The following is a 16,082-nucleotide window of genomic DNA, read 5'->3' as shown; positions in this document are numbered from 1 at the left end:
TTCATAGGCGAGTGTGTTACACACTAGGCTACTACCAGCCGGTAGGTTAAATTAGGCGTTGCCTGAAGTGTGTTGAAATGAAACAATTAAGAAAAAAGAGATGTCTTCAAATTTAGATAATCCATTTTAATGTTCAGTGTATGCTTGTGCCGTTAATCGTTACCGAACATCGCCACACGGAGGCTGCGGGACGAAATGAACGCCGCTCCAACGTGGTGGGCGTGGCCTCGTTCACTTTTTAAACAGTACTCGCATTCTGATTGGGCGTCCTTCTGTTTACCGCGCAGCGATTGGACGACGCTCTCGCCAGCCCCTCGCCGATTGGTCGGAACGCGGTCGCAGAATTCAAACTGCGAGTCCGCAGCCGGAAGTGGACGATTCTGAGACGTGTGCGCGTACGAGTGAGGCGAACGTCGGTCGTTGCTCTTTTTTAAACGATGCTCGAAATGTTCTAATGCCAGCATGGCGGATGTCGTGCCGAAAAAGACGCGTTTCGCTTTCAGTCCGAAGAGCCGCGTGTCGCCGGACGAGTCTCCCCAACGCGGTGGAAGTAAAAGCGACAAGGAAAATGACGCCTCGACCCCTGTTCTGAGTTTAGTTCAGTTCTCCAGGGCTCCGTTCGTATCGTTCGGAACCGTGAAGCTGGGCCTGGCGAGGACCTCGTGCTTACGCGTGTTTAATCCGATCGAAGATGTGAGCGCAGATGTGAGAGTGGACCGGATTCCCTCCGCCAAGGGATTCTCCGTCGATCACACTCACTTCACCATTGATGTGAGTACATTTGGATTTATTTTTTAGTAGCAGTATTTCATATTTCACAACTAAACTAATAATAAATACTCATTTTAAGGTCAATCTACATTTTGGTAAATACTCCTATTAAAATTTTCAGCCCTTTCTGTTTTAAAGTGTAAAGTGGGTGGTAGTAGCCTAGTGGGTAACACACTCGCCTATGAACCAGAAGACCCAGGTTCGAATCCCACTTACTACCATTGTGTCCCTGAGCAAGACACTTAACCCTAAGTTGCTCCAGGGGGACTGTCCCTGTAACTACTGATTGTAAGTCGCTCTGGATAAGGGCGTCTGATAAATGCTGTAAATGTATGTAAATGATGTAAAGCATCATTACATGTTTGCAGCCCGTCGGTCTTGTAAGGTTGCATGGTAGTAAGTAGCAGGTCTCTGGAGATAATTCTACCCTCTGCATGAGCAGCCGGAAGACAGTGTCCTCTTGAACATCTCCTGGACCCCGGTGGAGGAAGGTGGCGTCAGGGAGCTGATCACCTTCACTGCGAATGGAGTCGTTAAGCATCAAGCCGTTCTGCTGGGACGAGCGGAGGCACCGAAAAAGAAAAAGGTAATAATCATAATCGAATTTTATTTAATGCGACCTCTGTTTCAGTAAAAAAAAATGCACCGGAAGCATTGCGTGGCGTGCATTTTTGTCTTTTAGAAGAGCCTGTGGGAGTCTATCAAACACAAACAGGCAGAACCGCCCGGGACCTCCAAGTCGCGAAAAGTTCCGTCGGCTTCAAACAAATCAGCCAACAAGACCTTCCGTGTTGCCCGGCAACCTCGGTACCAAAGGGACAAGCAGCGCAGCCCCCTGTCCCAGTCCAACAGCAATCCGCAGGGAAGGCCCCGCCCTCGGACCGGTGCCGTTCCTGCACAGAGCGACTCGCCCCTCGTCCTGCTAGTACCGGCCGACAAGATCTTGGACAAAGAAGTGGACTGTAGGGTCTTAAACCGGACTCTGTCCCCTATACGCATGCCGGTCTTTCCCGCCACGCCCGGGTCCGATCCAGGCTCGAGGCTGTCCGTGAGGGACGCGTTGGCCGCCATCGACTCCGAGCTGTTGCGCGGCATTAGTCCACCAAACGCCTGCTCCAGCTTCGAGGTTTCCGACTCGCCGGAGTCTGCAAACGAACAGGCCAATTTCGCCGACCAAGATGTCCAACGTGCAGCTCCTGCTGACCTGAGGCTGACCTACTGCGTCAAACCGAGAGCCCCACCCAACGAGCGGCGTGAGGGTCCAGCCCCCCTGAGGATTCCGGTCTGCTCCGATACGGTCACCAAAGCCGGCCCGGTGCATGCGGGCGGCCCAGACCGACCCAAGCTGAAGTCATCTAGACGTCGTCTCCTGGAGAAGACTCTAGAGTTGCAGCCTGGCGGGCCAGCAGGGTCCGACAGCGCGGTTAAAGGTCTCCCCATCATCGAGTCCGATGCCAGCGTCAGTACCCCCAATAGTTCGTCGGTTTCCTCGGCGACCCCTTCCCATGCCTCCACATCACAGCAGGACTCTCGTCCACCGGATCCGGTCACCGCTGCGGCCTTCTTCAGCCCGTTCCCCGTCCACAAGCCGCTGGGACACCAAGCCAGGAAACGCAAGAGCGGCGAGCTTCCAAATGCCGAGAAGGTCTTCCCCACAAAGAAAAGTAGGTCTCCTGCAGCGGCGAAGGAGCCCAGCGGAACGATGCGAGACAAAGACTCCACGACGAAGATAAAACCTGGTGGTGAGTTTTACATTTACTTTATATTCCGTATATAGTGAACTAGCTTAGGAAATAATCATATAACTGCATTACTATGCTGTTACAGGGACAGTCCCCCCCCCGGAGACACTCAGGGATAAGTGTCCTGCTCAGGGACACGATGGGGTTTGAACCTGGGACTTTGTGGGCTTCTGGTTCATAGCAGGGTATCTGCAGATCCTAAAATTTGTCTCTAAATGTAATCAAAAATAATAATAATCCTTAAATCCAGAGTTTAAAGGTCTTAAAAATACTGCAGACCCAGTACAACGTTTTTTTTACTGGTAACCTCTGAAGAATTTCTTATGTATTTTGCATTTCTGTGTATGAGACCAGAATTGAATGGAAATAATGCACTGTCTGGTGGGCGTGTCCACATCGTAGTTCAAATTTCTCTGATATTACTGAATCGGGTAAAGCATGTTCCCCCATGACATATGAAACACGCCTTCAATATGTCAGTATTCCGCCGGTCATGGTGCACCGTGCACTTCTGGGTTCACTAAAGTGCAAAAAATACCGCAGTCGCCCCCTACTGGCTTGCTGCAATACAGGTGATATCAGTCGGTGAACATTTACAAAGGCAAATAAAAATTACAGAAATTTGGAAGGAAAATGTATATATCAAATAATAATATATTACTTGACATAAAATACAATTAATATTGTCTTTTAGAAGAGCATCTGACCTGTGTCTGTAGAGGAAAAACTCGGATCCTTGCACAAATGTAAATTAATTTAAATTAATTTAATACAGGGTCTTAAATTTTAAAGTATTAAATTTGTCTTCCTTAAACCCCCAGACTCCCTGCATAAGCGACTGTCCAACCCGATATACGTCCATCTCTACCCAGTACCAATAACACACATACTATTTCACTCCTGCAGATCTGCCCAGGCTTAATGCATTTATAGCATTTATATTTACACCATTTACCAGACACCCTTATCCAGAGCGACCTACAATCAGTAGTTACAGGGACGGTCTCCCCCTGGAGACACTGCTCAGGGACACAATGGTAGTAAGTGGGGTTTGAACCTGGGTCTCCTGGTTCACAGGCGAGTGTGTTACCCACTAGGCCACTACCACCCCTGCTTCCTAAATGCTTCCTTTATTTCTTAAATCTGACCCTATCTTGTGTTTTGACTCGTCTTCCAGCACGAAGCTCACATTCGTCCACACGCAGGATGGACACTAAACCCCGGTCCAAATCTCGGCCTCCAAGACCAGACCAGAAGGGTTCGTGTTCCTTTCGATCTGCAGTCATGGGGTTACTGGTGTATTACTGGTTTTAACTGTGTACTGATCGCAGGTCTTTCCGGCGCCTCGGCGAAGACATCGAGAGTGATAGCCACGGCACAGTCAAAGCTGACCTTCATCAAGCCAGCTCAGACTGGTATCTCAGTGCTTCTGGTTCCGGTTGAACTGCCTATAATGAGCCGGGGTTTTGCTGGGTAACTTCTTCTTTTCTTCTCCCCAGCGATACCCAGACACCCCCTACCATTTGCTGCCAAAAACATGTTTTATGATGAACGGTGGATTGAGAAGCAGGAAAGAGGCTTCACTTGGTGGCTGAACTACGTCCTCACCCCAGATGACTTTAAAGTGACCACTGAGGTCACTAAAGGTATCCAGTTCTGTTTTTAAATGACCTTAATTGGCATTCAAGCGTGGTTATGATTATTGGTATATTTTTAGATGTATTGGGAATATAGTCCAACCCGGCTGGTCTTTTTTTGTGGTCTTTGCTTCAGTCAGCGCGATGTCACTGGCCCTCGGGTGCAGCAGCTTCTCCATCCCCAGAGCACCGACCAAAGAGGAGATGTCCTTCAGGACCTACACCGCCCGGCGGCGGCTGAACCGGCTCCGGCGCGCGGCCTGCCAGCTCTTCACCTCTGACGGCATGACCATGGCCATCCAGCGGCTCGAACTGGAAGTGGAGGCCAAGAGGCTGCTGGTTCGAAGAGACCGCCACCTCTGGAAGGATATAGGTCCGTCTGCTGATGTCCAAAGCTGACAACGGAGAATAGCTGTGATTTGTGCAGATGTTGCCAGATGCCTTCACATGTTCATTCTTGACTTTCAGGAGAACGTCAGAAGGTTCTGAACTGGCTCCTGTCCTACAATCCTCTTTGGCTACGAATTGGACTGGAGGTACTTTCTTTTACCGTGTTTACATATAATGTGGAATCGAATGTTCTCTTGGTGTTCATTGAATTCCATCATGTTTCCCTTCACTGCAGACTATCTACGGCGAGCTGATTTCTTTGGAGAGCAACAGTGATGCCGTGGGCCTTGCCATGTTCATCCTCGGGCGCTTGCTGTGGAACCCCGACATTGCTGTGGAGTTCAGGCACCCCAAAGTGCCTCATCTGTACCGAGACGGTAATGCCAAGCAGCATTTGCAGAGGCCAGGGGTCAATTTGAAGGCACATTTTAACTGTGACGTTTCATCAGGGCACGAGGAAGCCTTGTCCCGGTTTACCCTGAAGAAACTCCTCCTGCTTGTCTGTTTTCTCGACAAAGCCAAAGAATCCCGGATGATTGAGCACGACCCCTGCCTGTTCTGTATGGATGCCGAATTTAAGGTATGACATTCGTTTTTATATATACTGAACGTGTAAAATAAATCTCTTCCTTGTTTTAATGGGGCAGCCTAGCGTTTTAGGAAGTGGCCCCGTAACCAGAAGGTTGCCGGTTCGAATCCCGATCCACCAAGGGGCCACTGAGTAAAGCACCGTCCCCACACACTGCTCCCCGGGCGGCTGTCATGGGTGATGGTTAAATACAGGGGACACATTTCACTGTGTCACCGTGTGCTGCGCTGCTGTGTCTCACAATGACGGTCACTTCACTTTCACTAATACACTAATTCTCTCCGATAGACAAGTAAGGACCTGCTGCTTGCTTTTTCAAGAGATTTCCTGAGTGGGGAGGGAATTCTGTCTCGTCATCTCGGCTATTTGGGGTTGTCTGTGTCCCACGCTCAAACCCCACTGGACGAATTCAACTTTGCGGTCAAGAATTTGGCCACTGATTTACGATGTGGGGTTCGTTTGGTGTAAGTATTCAAATGCACAAGTTAACATTGATGGGATGTTTTTTAAAAAGGCAATAATGCTAAAAACTACATATGAATATAATTTTTATAAATAGAATTATCTACATTGAGACCTTGTGAGGTGACATAATAAATCGGTTCCCCTCAGGCGCATAATGGAGCTTTTTAATCATGACTGGAGCTCGTCTCGGAGGTTGAGAATCCCAGCCATCAGCCGCCTCCAGAAGGTCCATAATGTTGACCTGGCTCTTCAAATCCTGAAGCAGAAAGGAGTCGACTTGAAAGACGAACATGGTTAGTGGTCACATGTAATAAATGTAATTTACTATAATTTTCCCATTTGTTCTTCTATATTCTGCTTAGTTTGTTCCATGTAATGCTTGTTTGTGCCTAACTGGATTACATGAATGATTTTTAAGGCGCAATGATCGAGTCCAGAGACGTTGTTGATGGACATCGAGAGAAGACGCTAAGCCTTCTGTGGAAGATCATTTTTGCTTTCCAGGTGTGTTAAGCGTCCCTTATTTTCCACCAGACTTGGCCTTTTAATCCCAACCTGACCGGATTAGCCGGGGAGGAAGTGACTGACCCGCCCTTGGCCTGTTCCTTTTTTAGGTGGAGGTGCTTCTTGATGAGGTGCAGCTCCGGGAGGAAATCAGTTTCCTCCAGAGAACGTGGAGGACGAAGCAAAAGCTGGATTACCTTCGGTCAGACAGGGGTCTTCCACAAAAGACCATGAAACCCAGGCTGGTGTTTGAACACAGCAGTGAGAAAATCGTGCTGCTCATGGACTGGGTCAATGCTGTTTGTCAGTTCTACAGTTTAAAAGTAGGTGGTGGTGTTATTTAAATTTTTTTTTATTCTATCTAATATTTGTCTGTTAACCAAAGATTAATATTGCATTGGTGTTTATGCATTATCCAGGTGGAGAACTTCACAGTGTCCTTCTCAGATGGTAGGGCTCTCTGCTACCTGATCCACCATTACCACCCTGGACACCTGTCCTTAGTGACGGTCAGTCAGAACACCACCCAGACAGTGGACAGTGGGTCCCGTGGGAGGCTGGATCTGGACAACTCCTGCAGCGACTTGGACGGCTCCTTCGAGACGGCGTCCGTGACACGGCAGGGTAAGAGAATGATGAAATTTTGGGGTTTAACAGGTTTCGGTCTTAAAGCAGATCGGTTGTGCGTTTCAATTATCGCGAAAAAGATGCAAAAATGGATTCTGAAGAGGTGAACTGGAGACTGGCCAATTTATGTCTTTGGATGCATCGGCAATGAAAACAACGTTTCTGAGGTATAGCAAAATGGACCATGAACGACTTTAAACATAATAATGTGGCGAGCTTTCACCGATTCGCAAGGAACGAACACTCTGCACTTATTCTGGATGGAACAAGAGGTTCATATTTGTCCAAGCTATTAGGCGGAGTCAAGCGTACAAACACGCCCACTTTTTGATTACTGACTAACAAGAAGGTGGCTGCTCTTATTCTCTGCCTCCCTACACTAAACCGCGTTTGACCCCCGTGTATCACGCATCATGTTTGTGGGGCTCAGGACCGTTTCTGTCGGGATCGGGCCTTGTTTCGGCCCAATTACAGCTGTACTGTGATCATCTCAGTCGTATGATATTCGCACCAACACACCAGGTCCATGGTGTTGAGAACCTCGAGCACAAAAAGGTTCGATCAGAATGTTCAAATCCGACTCCAAAAGCAAAAAGATATATTTGCATGATTTTTTAAATGGAGTTTTAAACTTATTTTCTAAATTTTTTTTTTTCTTTTTCACTGGCATTTCTAGCCATGGATTTCAAAGAGCTGCTGGAGAACGAGAAGACTAACTTTAGGTTGGTGAACCAGGCAGTTTCCTATCTTGGGGGAGTCCCAGCCATGATGAATCCTGCCGACATGTCCAACACTATTCCTAATGAGAAGGTTTGTGTCGTCGGTTACAACAATTCTGCTTTTTAAATTCAATATTGAGAAAGTAACCGTTTTTAAATGTTTTTAAATTTTATATATATATACACACACACACACACACACACACATAAACAAATAATATATATATATATATATATATATATATATATATATATATATATATATATATATAATTTTTTTTATATTTGACGACCCCCCTAGGTCGTCACATGTTTCCTGTCCTTCTTGTGTGCTCGTCTCTTGGACCTGCGAAACGAGAGCAGAGCTGCCAGGGTCATCCAAATAGCATGGAGGAGGTACAGACTGAGGAAGGACCTTGAAACTTTTCAGGTACTCCTAACTTCATACGAACCGCGCATGAGAGCTCGTACGTGACAAATGTTCGAACGATATATATCGCAACCTGTTCATTTAGATGAGAAGTAGTGCAGCGGCTAAAATCCAGGCTCTGGTTCGGCGGTTTCTCCTGAAGCACAGAGAGAGGCGACAGGCTGCTGCCGCCACGGTCATCCAGGCCGCCTGGAGGGGACGTGTCCAACGCCGGACAATGCACAAAATGAAAATGCACAAGATGTTTGCTTTACAAAATAATGCTGCAACCATCATTCAGGTACGAATAACACATGTTGTTTGAAATGGATGCTTTGTGTCAATTTTATCCAATAATTTCTGGTATTTGCCTATTTTTATCTTGACGTTCCTCTGGCCTTCAGAAAGCGTACAGAAACTGGAAGCTGCGGGACCTTCTGAAAAGGAACCGTGCAGCAGCGGTGATCCAGGTGGCGTTTAGAAGATGGCGCAGGAGACAATCAACAGTCAGGAAAGCGGCTGCTGTGAAGATCCAGTCGTGGTTCCGAATGCACCGATGTCGGAAGGAGTACTTTGACACGAGAGAGAGAGCCATTCGCATCCAGGCCTGGTACAGAGGTCAGTCTCAGCGGCGCCGCTTTCAGGCTTCGAAGCGCCGGCACGCCGCCGCCGCGGTGATTCAGAGCGCTTTCCGAGCCGCCGTGGTCAGGAGGCACGTCGCGGCGATGCGCCGCGCCTCCGCCGCGATCCAGCGCTGGTTCAGGGCCTGCGTTCGGCGGGATCGGGAACGGCGGCGATACCTCATGGCGAGACTTGCCGTCGTTAAACTGCAGGCGCTTGTCAGAGGGTGGCGGGTTCGAAGGATTCTCCACGAGCGCAACACAGCTGCCCTGAGGATCCAAGCTGCTTTCCGGAAGGCGGCGGCCCGGAGGGCGTTCCTGTCCTTGGAAAGAGCGGCGGTCGTTGTGCAGCGCAGATACAGGGCCCGAGTCGTGGCCGAGCGCGCCAGGAAGGAATATACGGCTCTGAAGCGTGCCGCAGGGACCCTGCAGGCGGTCTGGAGAGGCCGAGCAGGAAGGAAGAAGGTTCGTCAACTCCAGAGATCCGCCACGCTCATACAGTCGTGGTACCGCCAACGCGCCGCCAAGTCCCGCTTCGCGGCCAAGCGCAAAGCGGCCACCGCGATTCAGAGGCAGTTCCGGGCGGTCCGGCTGCGCCGGAGGTTCCTCGCGCTGAGAAGGGCTGCCGTGGTCCTGCAGTCCGGGTATCGCGGCACGCGAGCTCGACAGCAGCTGCGGGCGAAGCACGAAGCGGCAACTTTAATCCAGCGATGCTACCGGGCGCACCGAGAACGGAGGCGGTACCGCCAGCTGCGCGGAGCAGCTACCGCGTTGCAGGCCGCGTATCGTGGGAACAGGGCGAGGCGGCGGCTGAGAGCTTCGTCCGATGCGGCGACGGTCATTCAGGCGCATTTCAGGATGCACCGGGCGCGAGTTTCGTACGTTGCCATGAAACGTGCAGCTACCGTCGTACAGCAGCGTTTCAGAGCGCATGTCCAGCGGAGACGAGAACGTGAGGCCTACCAAAGGACCAGAGCTTCAGTACTCACCCTGCAGGCAGCTTTCAGGGGGATGCAGACCCGCACCCGTGTTCGGAAAATGCACCACGCCGCGACGGTCATTCAGGCACGTTTCCGGATGCACCGGGCGCGAGTTTCGTACATTGCAGCGAAACGTGCAGCTACCATCATACAGCAGCGTTTCAGAGCGCATGTCCAGCGGAGACGAGAACGTGAGGCCTACCAAACGACCAGAGCTTCAGTACTGACCCTGCAGGCAGCTTTCAGGGGGATGCAGACCCGCACCCATGTTCGGAAAATGCACCACGCCGCGACAGTCATTCAGGCGCGTTTCCGTGGCCGTGCCGGGCTCCTGGCGTTCCAGAGGACTCGCTGGGCAGCTCGGGTAATCCGGCAGAGGTTCCGAGCCCACAGGGCGAGGACGGTGGCCGTCCGGGAGTACGCCGCACTAAAATCCGCAGTGCTATGCATTCAGGCCCATTATCGCGGCACGCGTGTCAGGAGGCGCGTGATGGTCATGCAGAACGCCGCCGCGGTGATACAACGAGGATACGGAACGTACCGGAGACGCCGGGATTTCCTTTCTCTCCGGACCGCCGCAGTCAGGATCCAGAGGCGGTTTCGGGCGACGCTACTCGCAAGACTGCAGCGAACGCGCTACCTCTCCATGCAAGCGGCCGCCGTCACCGTCCAGTCCGCGTTCAGGGGCTCGAAGGTGCGGAAAGAATTCCGAGAGCGAAGCCTGGCAGCCACCGTTATTCAGACCGGTTACAGGATGTTCCGGGCAAGAACGGCCTTCCGAGCAGTCAGACTGGCCGCCGTGATCCTTCAGAGGAGATTCCGGCTCCACCTTCATGCGAAACGGGATCGAGGCGCCTTCCTCCACTTGCGGCGCAGCGCGGTTTTACTTCAGGCCGCTTTCCGAGGGAATCGGCTCCGCCGGGAGATCAGCAGGATGCACTTGGCTGCCACCGTCATTCAGGCGCAATACAGGAAGTACCGCTGCCAAAAGCGGTACAGAAGAGTCCTGTGGGCCGCCAGTACCGTACAAGAGCGGTTTCGGGCGAACAGGCTGAGAGACGCGCAGCGGCGGCGGTACGCCAGACAGAGGAGGGCCGCTGTGGTCGTCCAGTCGGCGTTCCGCGGTTACAGGGCCAGACGCCAGATCCTGTGCATGCAGAAGATGGCCGCGGTCATCCAGAGGAAGTTCGTATCCTTCCGACAGCGGAGGCGCTACCTGGCGCTCAAGTCGGCCGTCGTTGTCTGCGAACAGAAGTACGGCGCCCTGCTGGAAGCCCGGCGCCGGCGTAAAGAAGTCCTGGCGAAGGTCGACGCCTGCATCGCAATTCAAGCCGGTTGTCGGGGAATGATGGTCCGGCGAGAGTTGCAGAAAAGGCACCGGGCGGCAGTGACGCTGCAGTGCCGTTTCCGGGGGCTCGTGTGCCGTTCGTACTACGGACGTCTTCGGTGGGCCGCGACCGTTATTCAAGTTCACTTCCGGGCCAGACGAGACATGAAAGCCGAAGTGGAGACGTTGTGGCAGAAACGGCGCGCCGCCGGCGTGCTGCAGGCCGCGTATCGCGGCATGAAGGCCAGACGCCGCCTGAGACGCATGCACCGCGCCGCTGCAGTCCTGCAGAGACGCTACCGAGCTCGCCTGGACCGCCGCCGGTTCCTGGCCCTGAGGAGTTCTGCCGTTACCGTTCAGCAACGCTACCGCGCCACGAAGGCTGCCAGGGAGCAGAGGCGGCGTTACCGACGTCTGCAACTCGCCGCTCTCACCGTACAAGCTGTGTACAGGGGTCAGAAGGCCAGAGGGGACATCCGGCGAAAGCACCGGGCTGCCACCGTCGTCCAGACGGCGTTCAGGGGACACCGGGAAGTTGTGAAGTTCCAGGCCATGCGGCTGTCTGCCGTCATCGTTCAGAGACGTTACCGGGCCTGCGTTGAGGGCAGGGACGTCCGCCGGAGCTTTCGGATGCTGAGACAGTCCGCCGTGGTCGTCCAGGCGGCCTACAGGGGACTCCGAGCAAGGCGGGAAGTTGCCGTAATGCACCGAGCCGCCACCGTTATTCAGGCTGGCTTCCGCATGTCCAAGCAGCGATCGCAGTTCGAGAAGCAGCGCTGGGCCGCCAGGGTTCTCCAGCGAAGGTTCCGCGCTCGGAGGCTTCGGAACCGCCAGGTGCAGAGGTTCCGGCAGGTGAAGGCGGCGGCCGTCTGCATCCAGGCGTTATTCAGAGGGAAGCGGTCCAGGGACCTAGCAAGGCGGATCAGGGCGGCGAGGACCATTCAGAGGTGGTATAGATCCTGGCGGCTCGTCCGGAAAGAGAGAGCCGGTTACGCCGCCGCCCGGCGCGCCGCGGCGGTCCTGCAGGCCGCCTTCCGGCGCACGCGGGCAAGGAGGCTGGCCAAGCGGACGCGGGCGGCCATCAAGGTTCAGTCAGCCCTGCGCATGTCCCTGCACAGGAACAGGTTTCTGCAACTCCGCTCCAGTGCAGTCAGGCTACAGGCCGGCTGTAGGGCTCTGGTGGCCAGGAGGACGTACCTGGCCCACCGGAGGGCTGCCGTCACCCTGCAGAGGCGCCACAGAGCCAATCGGGCCATGCGAGAGCAAAGGCTCCTCTACCTGAAGACCCTCCAGGCGGTGCACAGGGTTCAAGCGCACGTTCGTGGACTTCTCCAGCGCAGGAAGTACCAGAAGCTGAAGGAAAGCACAGTTACCATTCAGGTGAGAGAACCTACTGGGAGTTTTAGTTTTACTGAATCCATCCTGTACAATTAAAATTTCATATTAAGGTCTAGTAAAAAATAAGATCTTAGATAACTGGTGTAGGGTGAACCAGAAGACCCCAGGTACCATCGTGTCCCTGAGCAAGACTCTTATCCTTACTGACTGTAAGGCGCCCTGGTAAATGCTGGTGCCAGGTTTTCTTTAGTCCACTTCATCGGCAAAAGTGACCAACATGTCTAGTGCCCCCTGCTGGCTGTCTGCAGTACAAATTTGAGCATTTCCTAAGTAATCGACTTCATCACTGGACATTTTAAGATGGTTATTGAAGTCTCTGAGTGGTGATGAATAGGCTGAGATAACATCTCCGTTACTGTTAGAAGAGTGTATTGTCATGATCTCTTCTTCTAATGTGTCTTTAGGCCCATTATCGGGGAATGATTGAGCGACGCAAATATAAAACCAGCAAAGCCTTCATTGTGTTAATCCAGAGGCGTTACAGAGCCCATGTTCTGCAGCAAAAAGAGAGGAGCAACTTCCTAAAGATCCAGACATCCGTGCTGCTCATACAGGTAAGGTGCAATCTGAAGGATTATGAATCTCCATGTGTATTTTTGCTTATAAGTGTGTCTGTCTCTCTGTGTGCTTGTTGTACATCTTCCCCTCTGTGCTGTTGTAGCATAAGCAATTCATAAAGTTTTCTGATTCTGATATTGGTTATTTTAACATTTCCCCACATGAATCGGCAGGGAGCTTTCCGACGTCATCTAGACAGGAAACGCAAGAAGCGAGAGCAAGCAGCAGTACGAATTCAAGCGTGGTTTCGAGGGGCTGCAGCACAGAGGAATTATGTGGCATATCAGGCTGCCATAGCGACTGTTTGTAGATGTATACAAACCCGGCTACTGCAGAGAAGGTAATATTGTTAGTGTGTGTGTGTGTGTGTGGTGTGTGTCTGTGTGAGTTTTATATCTCTCTATCTCTCTCTCTCTATCTCTCTCTCTCTCTATGACCATTTACGTTGGTAGATTCTCACTGAAGGCATCAAAACTATGAATGAACACATGTGGAGTTCTGTACTTAACAAAAAAAGGTGAAATAAGTGAAAACATGTTTTATATTCTAGTTTCTTTGCTCTGATTACTGCTTTGTACACTCCTGGCATTCTCTCAATGAGCTTCAAGAGGTCGTCACCTGAAATGCTTCTCCAACAGTCTTGAAGGAGTTCCCAGAGGTGTTTAGCACTTGTTGGTCCAGATCACCCCAAACCATCTGGACTGGGTTCAGGTCCGGTGACTGTGGAGGCCAGGTCTCCACTTTTTGTTAAGTACAGAACTCCACATGTGTTCATAGTTTTGATGCCTTCAGTGTGAATCTACCAACGTAAATGGTCATGAAGATAAAGAATACATGTTGAATAAGAAGGTGTCGACTTTTGGCCTGTAGTGCGTGTGTGCGTGTGTGTGTGTGTGTGTGTGTGTGTGTGTATTTTTAAAAGTCGTATGGCGACAATTATCAACAATGAAATTGTTCTGCGGCTGTTTTAATTGTCCATTTTTGTTGACCATGTTGACTGAACACTTCACCCTGGTGTACCGTGCTGTCTGGAAATGGGTGTTTCAGGTTCAGGGATGTCCAGCAGAGCGTTCGAATCATTCAGCAGCGATGGAGGGAGACTCTGGCCACCAGAAGTCAACGCTGTCACTACCTGACACTGACTGCATCTGCCGTCACCATTCAGGCCTTTTGGAGAGGCCACCAAACCAGACTAGAGCTTCAGAAGGTGATTTTTACTTTAATAGCAGTGGTGGCCTATCGGGTGAGGAAGCGGACCCGTAATCGGAAGGTTGTGGGTTTGAATCCCGAACCGCCAAGGTGCCACTGAGGTCCCCTTGATCAAGGTACCGTCCCCACAACTCGCTGTGTCACTATGTGCTGTGCGTCACAATGACGATCACTCTCACTTAACGGAGAGATTTTTATATTTCTATACAGTCTGAGTCTGGAGCGCTTTTTTCATGTTAATAATTGCAGGAGCGGCGAGCTGCAGTTCTGCTCCAGGCCACTTTCCGGCGCCACGTCCAGAGACGCGAGTTCAGGGAATCGAAGGTACAGAAACGCTTTTCATATTTTAGAAAAGAGTTTTTTTTCCTCCAGTCTGTCCGTACCGTGGACTCTGCTTTACGCTTCAGATTAAAGAGGCGGCGGACACTAGACGAAGGCTGCATTTCTCGGCAGCCGTTTACCACCATCTCAGCGCCGTGAAGATCCAGAGAGCTCTCCGTGCCCACTGGGCCCTCCGGGCCGCTAAGGAGCAGTTGACCTCTGTCGTCTACATCCAGGTACGTCCACGCGAATCTGACCCGTCCCCTCCGTCCGTTTGTCTGCATCTGGAACGTCTTCTTCCCCTCAGAGGTGGGTCAGGGCCAAACTACAGAGGAAGCGCTACCTTGAAGACAGGGCAAAGGTCATCGCCACGCAGCGAGCGGCGAGGGCGTGGCTCTCCCGCCGCAGCCGGGCCGCCGCGGTAGTCCAGCGCGCGGCGAGGAGGTTCCTCCGGACGCGGCGCGAGCGGCGGGTGCTGCGCGGGATCACCAAGGCTCAGGTACAATGGCGCCGCGAAGCTGCCAGCAGAGCGCAGGCCGCGTTGCTTATTCACCAATGCGTCCTCTGAAGGCCTTGTGGCGGGGACATCGCTCTCGAAAGCTCAGCGACACGAGCAGAGTTGTCTCCCTGCGGCGCCGCCTGTCCAGGGTCAACCGAGACGTCAAAGAGGACGACAAGCTGTGCAACAAGACCCAGGCGGCCATCGCCTTCCTGTTCGGATGCCCGAATTTCGCCTACATCATTCTGGCCCTGAAATACTTAGGTGGGAGTTTAACAACGCCGAACAGTTCCGTACGTAGCGGAGTAGAACTAACGCCGCCGTGTCGTACAGAAACGGCGACCAGGCTGTCGCCCGAGTGCTGCGAGTGTTTGGTGAACAGTGGCGCCACCCAGACCATCGTCACCCTCATCCAGAGCTGCAACAGGAGCGTTCCATCCATGGAGATCATCAGACTCTCCGTCCAGGTCCTCCTCAACCTCTCCAAGGTGAGTATTTAGGCCCCGCCGTCACGTTCGTAGTTTTCATTATTAACACGAGGTCTAATTTTCCATCCGGTGTTCATTTCCCCAGTACAACAGGACCATCGAGGCGGTCTATTCTGCGGAGCACTCTGTGGAAATGCTCCTGGATCTGCTGCAGATCTACAGGGAGAAGGCTGGAGACAAGGTTGCAGACAAGGGAGGCAGCATTTTCACCAAGGCCTGTTTCCTCCTCCTCCTCCTGGTGCAGGATGGCCAGCGAGCAGCGGTGGGCAGAACCGAGCGTGTAGAAGTGGCTCGTTCTTTCTTCTGATCACATAACGTAACTACATTATCATCATTTTTTCTTTTAAATGAATTGTAGGAAGTGCGAAGGCTTCCAAAAGCCCTGGACCGGCTCTGTAGCATCTATCGCCTCACTGCTCGAAAATACAAGATGGATGCTGAAAGAACTGTAACCAAACAGAAGATGAATGCATCTCTGAACGGAAGCTTCTTCACCCAAGCGACCCCGCGAAAGCAGAAGCCCGTGCCAAAGTAAGACTTAATAATGAATTTTGATGTTAGACTTAAACTGAGATTTCTGAATTTTTTTTTTATTAAACCCTTGCAGATTTGCTCCAGACTGGGTGCTCAGAAGAGACAAGATGAAGGACATTGTTGATCCTCTTCGAGCGATTCAGATGTTGGCAGATGCTCTCGGTGTTGTGCCATGAATTAAAAAAAATGTTTTTTTTTTGTTTTTTTTTTTTTCTTTCAAAGAGTGTATAAAGAATTTGCCTTATTGTATTTTTTTTTTTTTTTTTTTTTAAAGAAGATTTTATATTCCTTTTTT

At 51.5% G+C, this 16,082-nt stretch overlaps 1 protein-coding gene across 1 annotated transcript; it reads left to right on the top strand.

The window, feature by feature from the left end:
- Positions 1-369: 369 nt before the first annotated feature.
- LOC114769335 (abnormal spindle-like microcephaly-associated protein homolog) lies at positions 370-16,007 on the top strand. The gene is made up of 30 exons (XM_028962256.1): positions 370-771; positions 1,214-1,357; positions 1,454-2,513; positions 3,691-3,771; positions 3,845-3,928; positions 4,013-4,159; positions 4,287-4,523; positions 4,619-4,686; positions 4,776-4,917; positions 4,990-5,120; positions 5,418-5,593; positions 5,742-5,887; positions 6,013-6,098; positions 6,209-6,421; positions 6,518-6,722; positions 7,402-7,535; positions 7,746-7,874; positions 7,960-8,154; positions 8,258-12,160; positions 12,583-12,732; positions 12,910-13,076; positions 13,784-13,943; positions 14,195-14,269; positions 14,353-14,502; positions 14,574-14,765; positions 14,837-15,029; positions 15,099-15,253; positions 15,339-15,515; positions 15,612-15,784; positions 15,861-16,007. The coding sequence occupies exons 1-30, from the start codon at positions 463-465 to the stop codon at positions 15,961-15,963; spliced, it is 9,285 nt and encodes a 3,094-aa protein (XP_028818089.1). The 5' UTR covers positions 370-462; the 3' UTR covers positions 15,964-16,007.
- The last annotated feature ends 75 nt before the right edge of the window (positions 16,008-16,082 follow it).

Source organism: Denticeps clupeoides, chromosome 19 (assembly GCF_900700375.1).
Source record: "Denticeps clupeoides chromosome 19, fDenClu1.1, whole genome shotgun sequence".
Lineage (NCBI taxonomy): Eukaryota > Metazoa > Chordata > Actinopteri > Clupeiformes > Denticipitidae > Denticeps > Denticeps clupeoides.
This window is presented reverse-complemented; position numbering and strand designations above follow the sequence as displayed.

Excerpts from the sequence above, each read along its gene's own strand:
- LOC114769335 (XM_028962256.1), top strand. The coding sequence starts at position 463 with ATGGCGGATGTCGTGCCGAAAAAGACGCGTTTCGCTTTCAGTCCGAAG. Across the intron at positions 6,422-6,517 it reads GTCAGTTCTACAGTTTAAAA|GTGGAGAACTTCACAGTGTC; the intron begins GTAGGTGGTGGT and ends TGCATTATCCAG. Across the intron at positions 14,270-14,352 it reads GCGAGTTCAGGGAATCGAAG|ATTAAAGAGGCGGCGGACAC; the intron begins GTACAGAAACGC and ends TTTACGCTTCAG.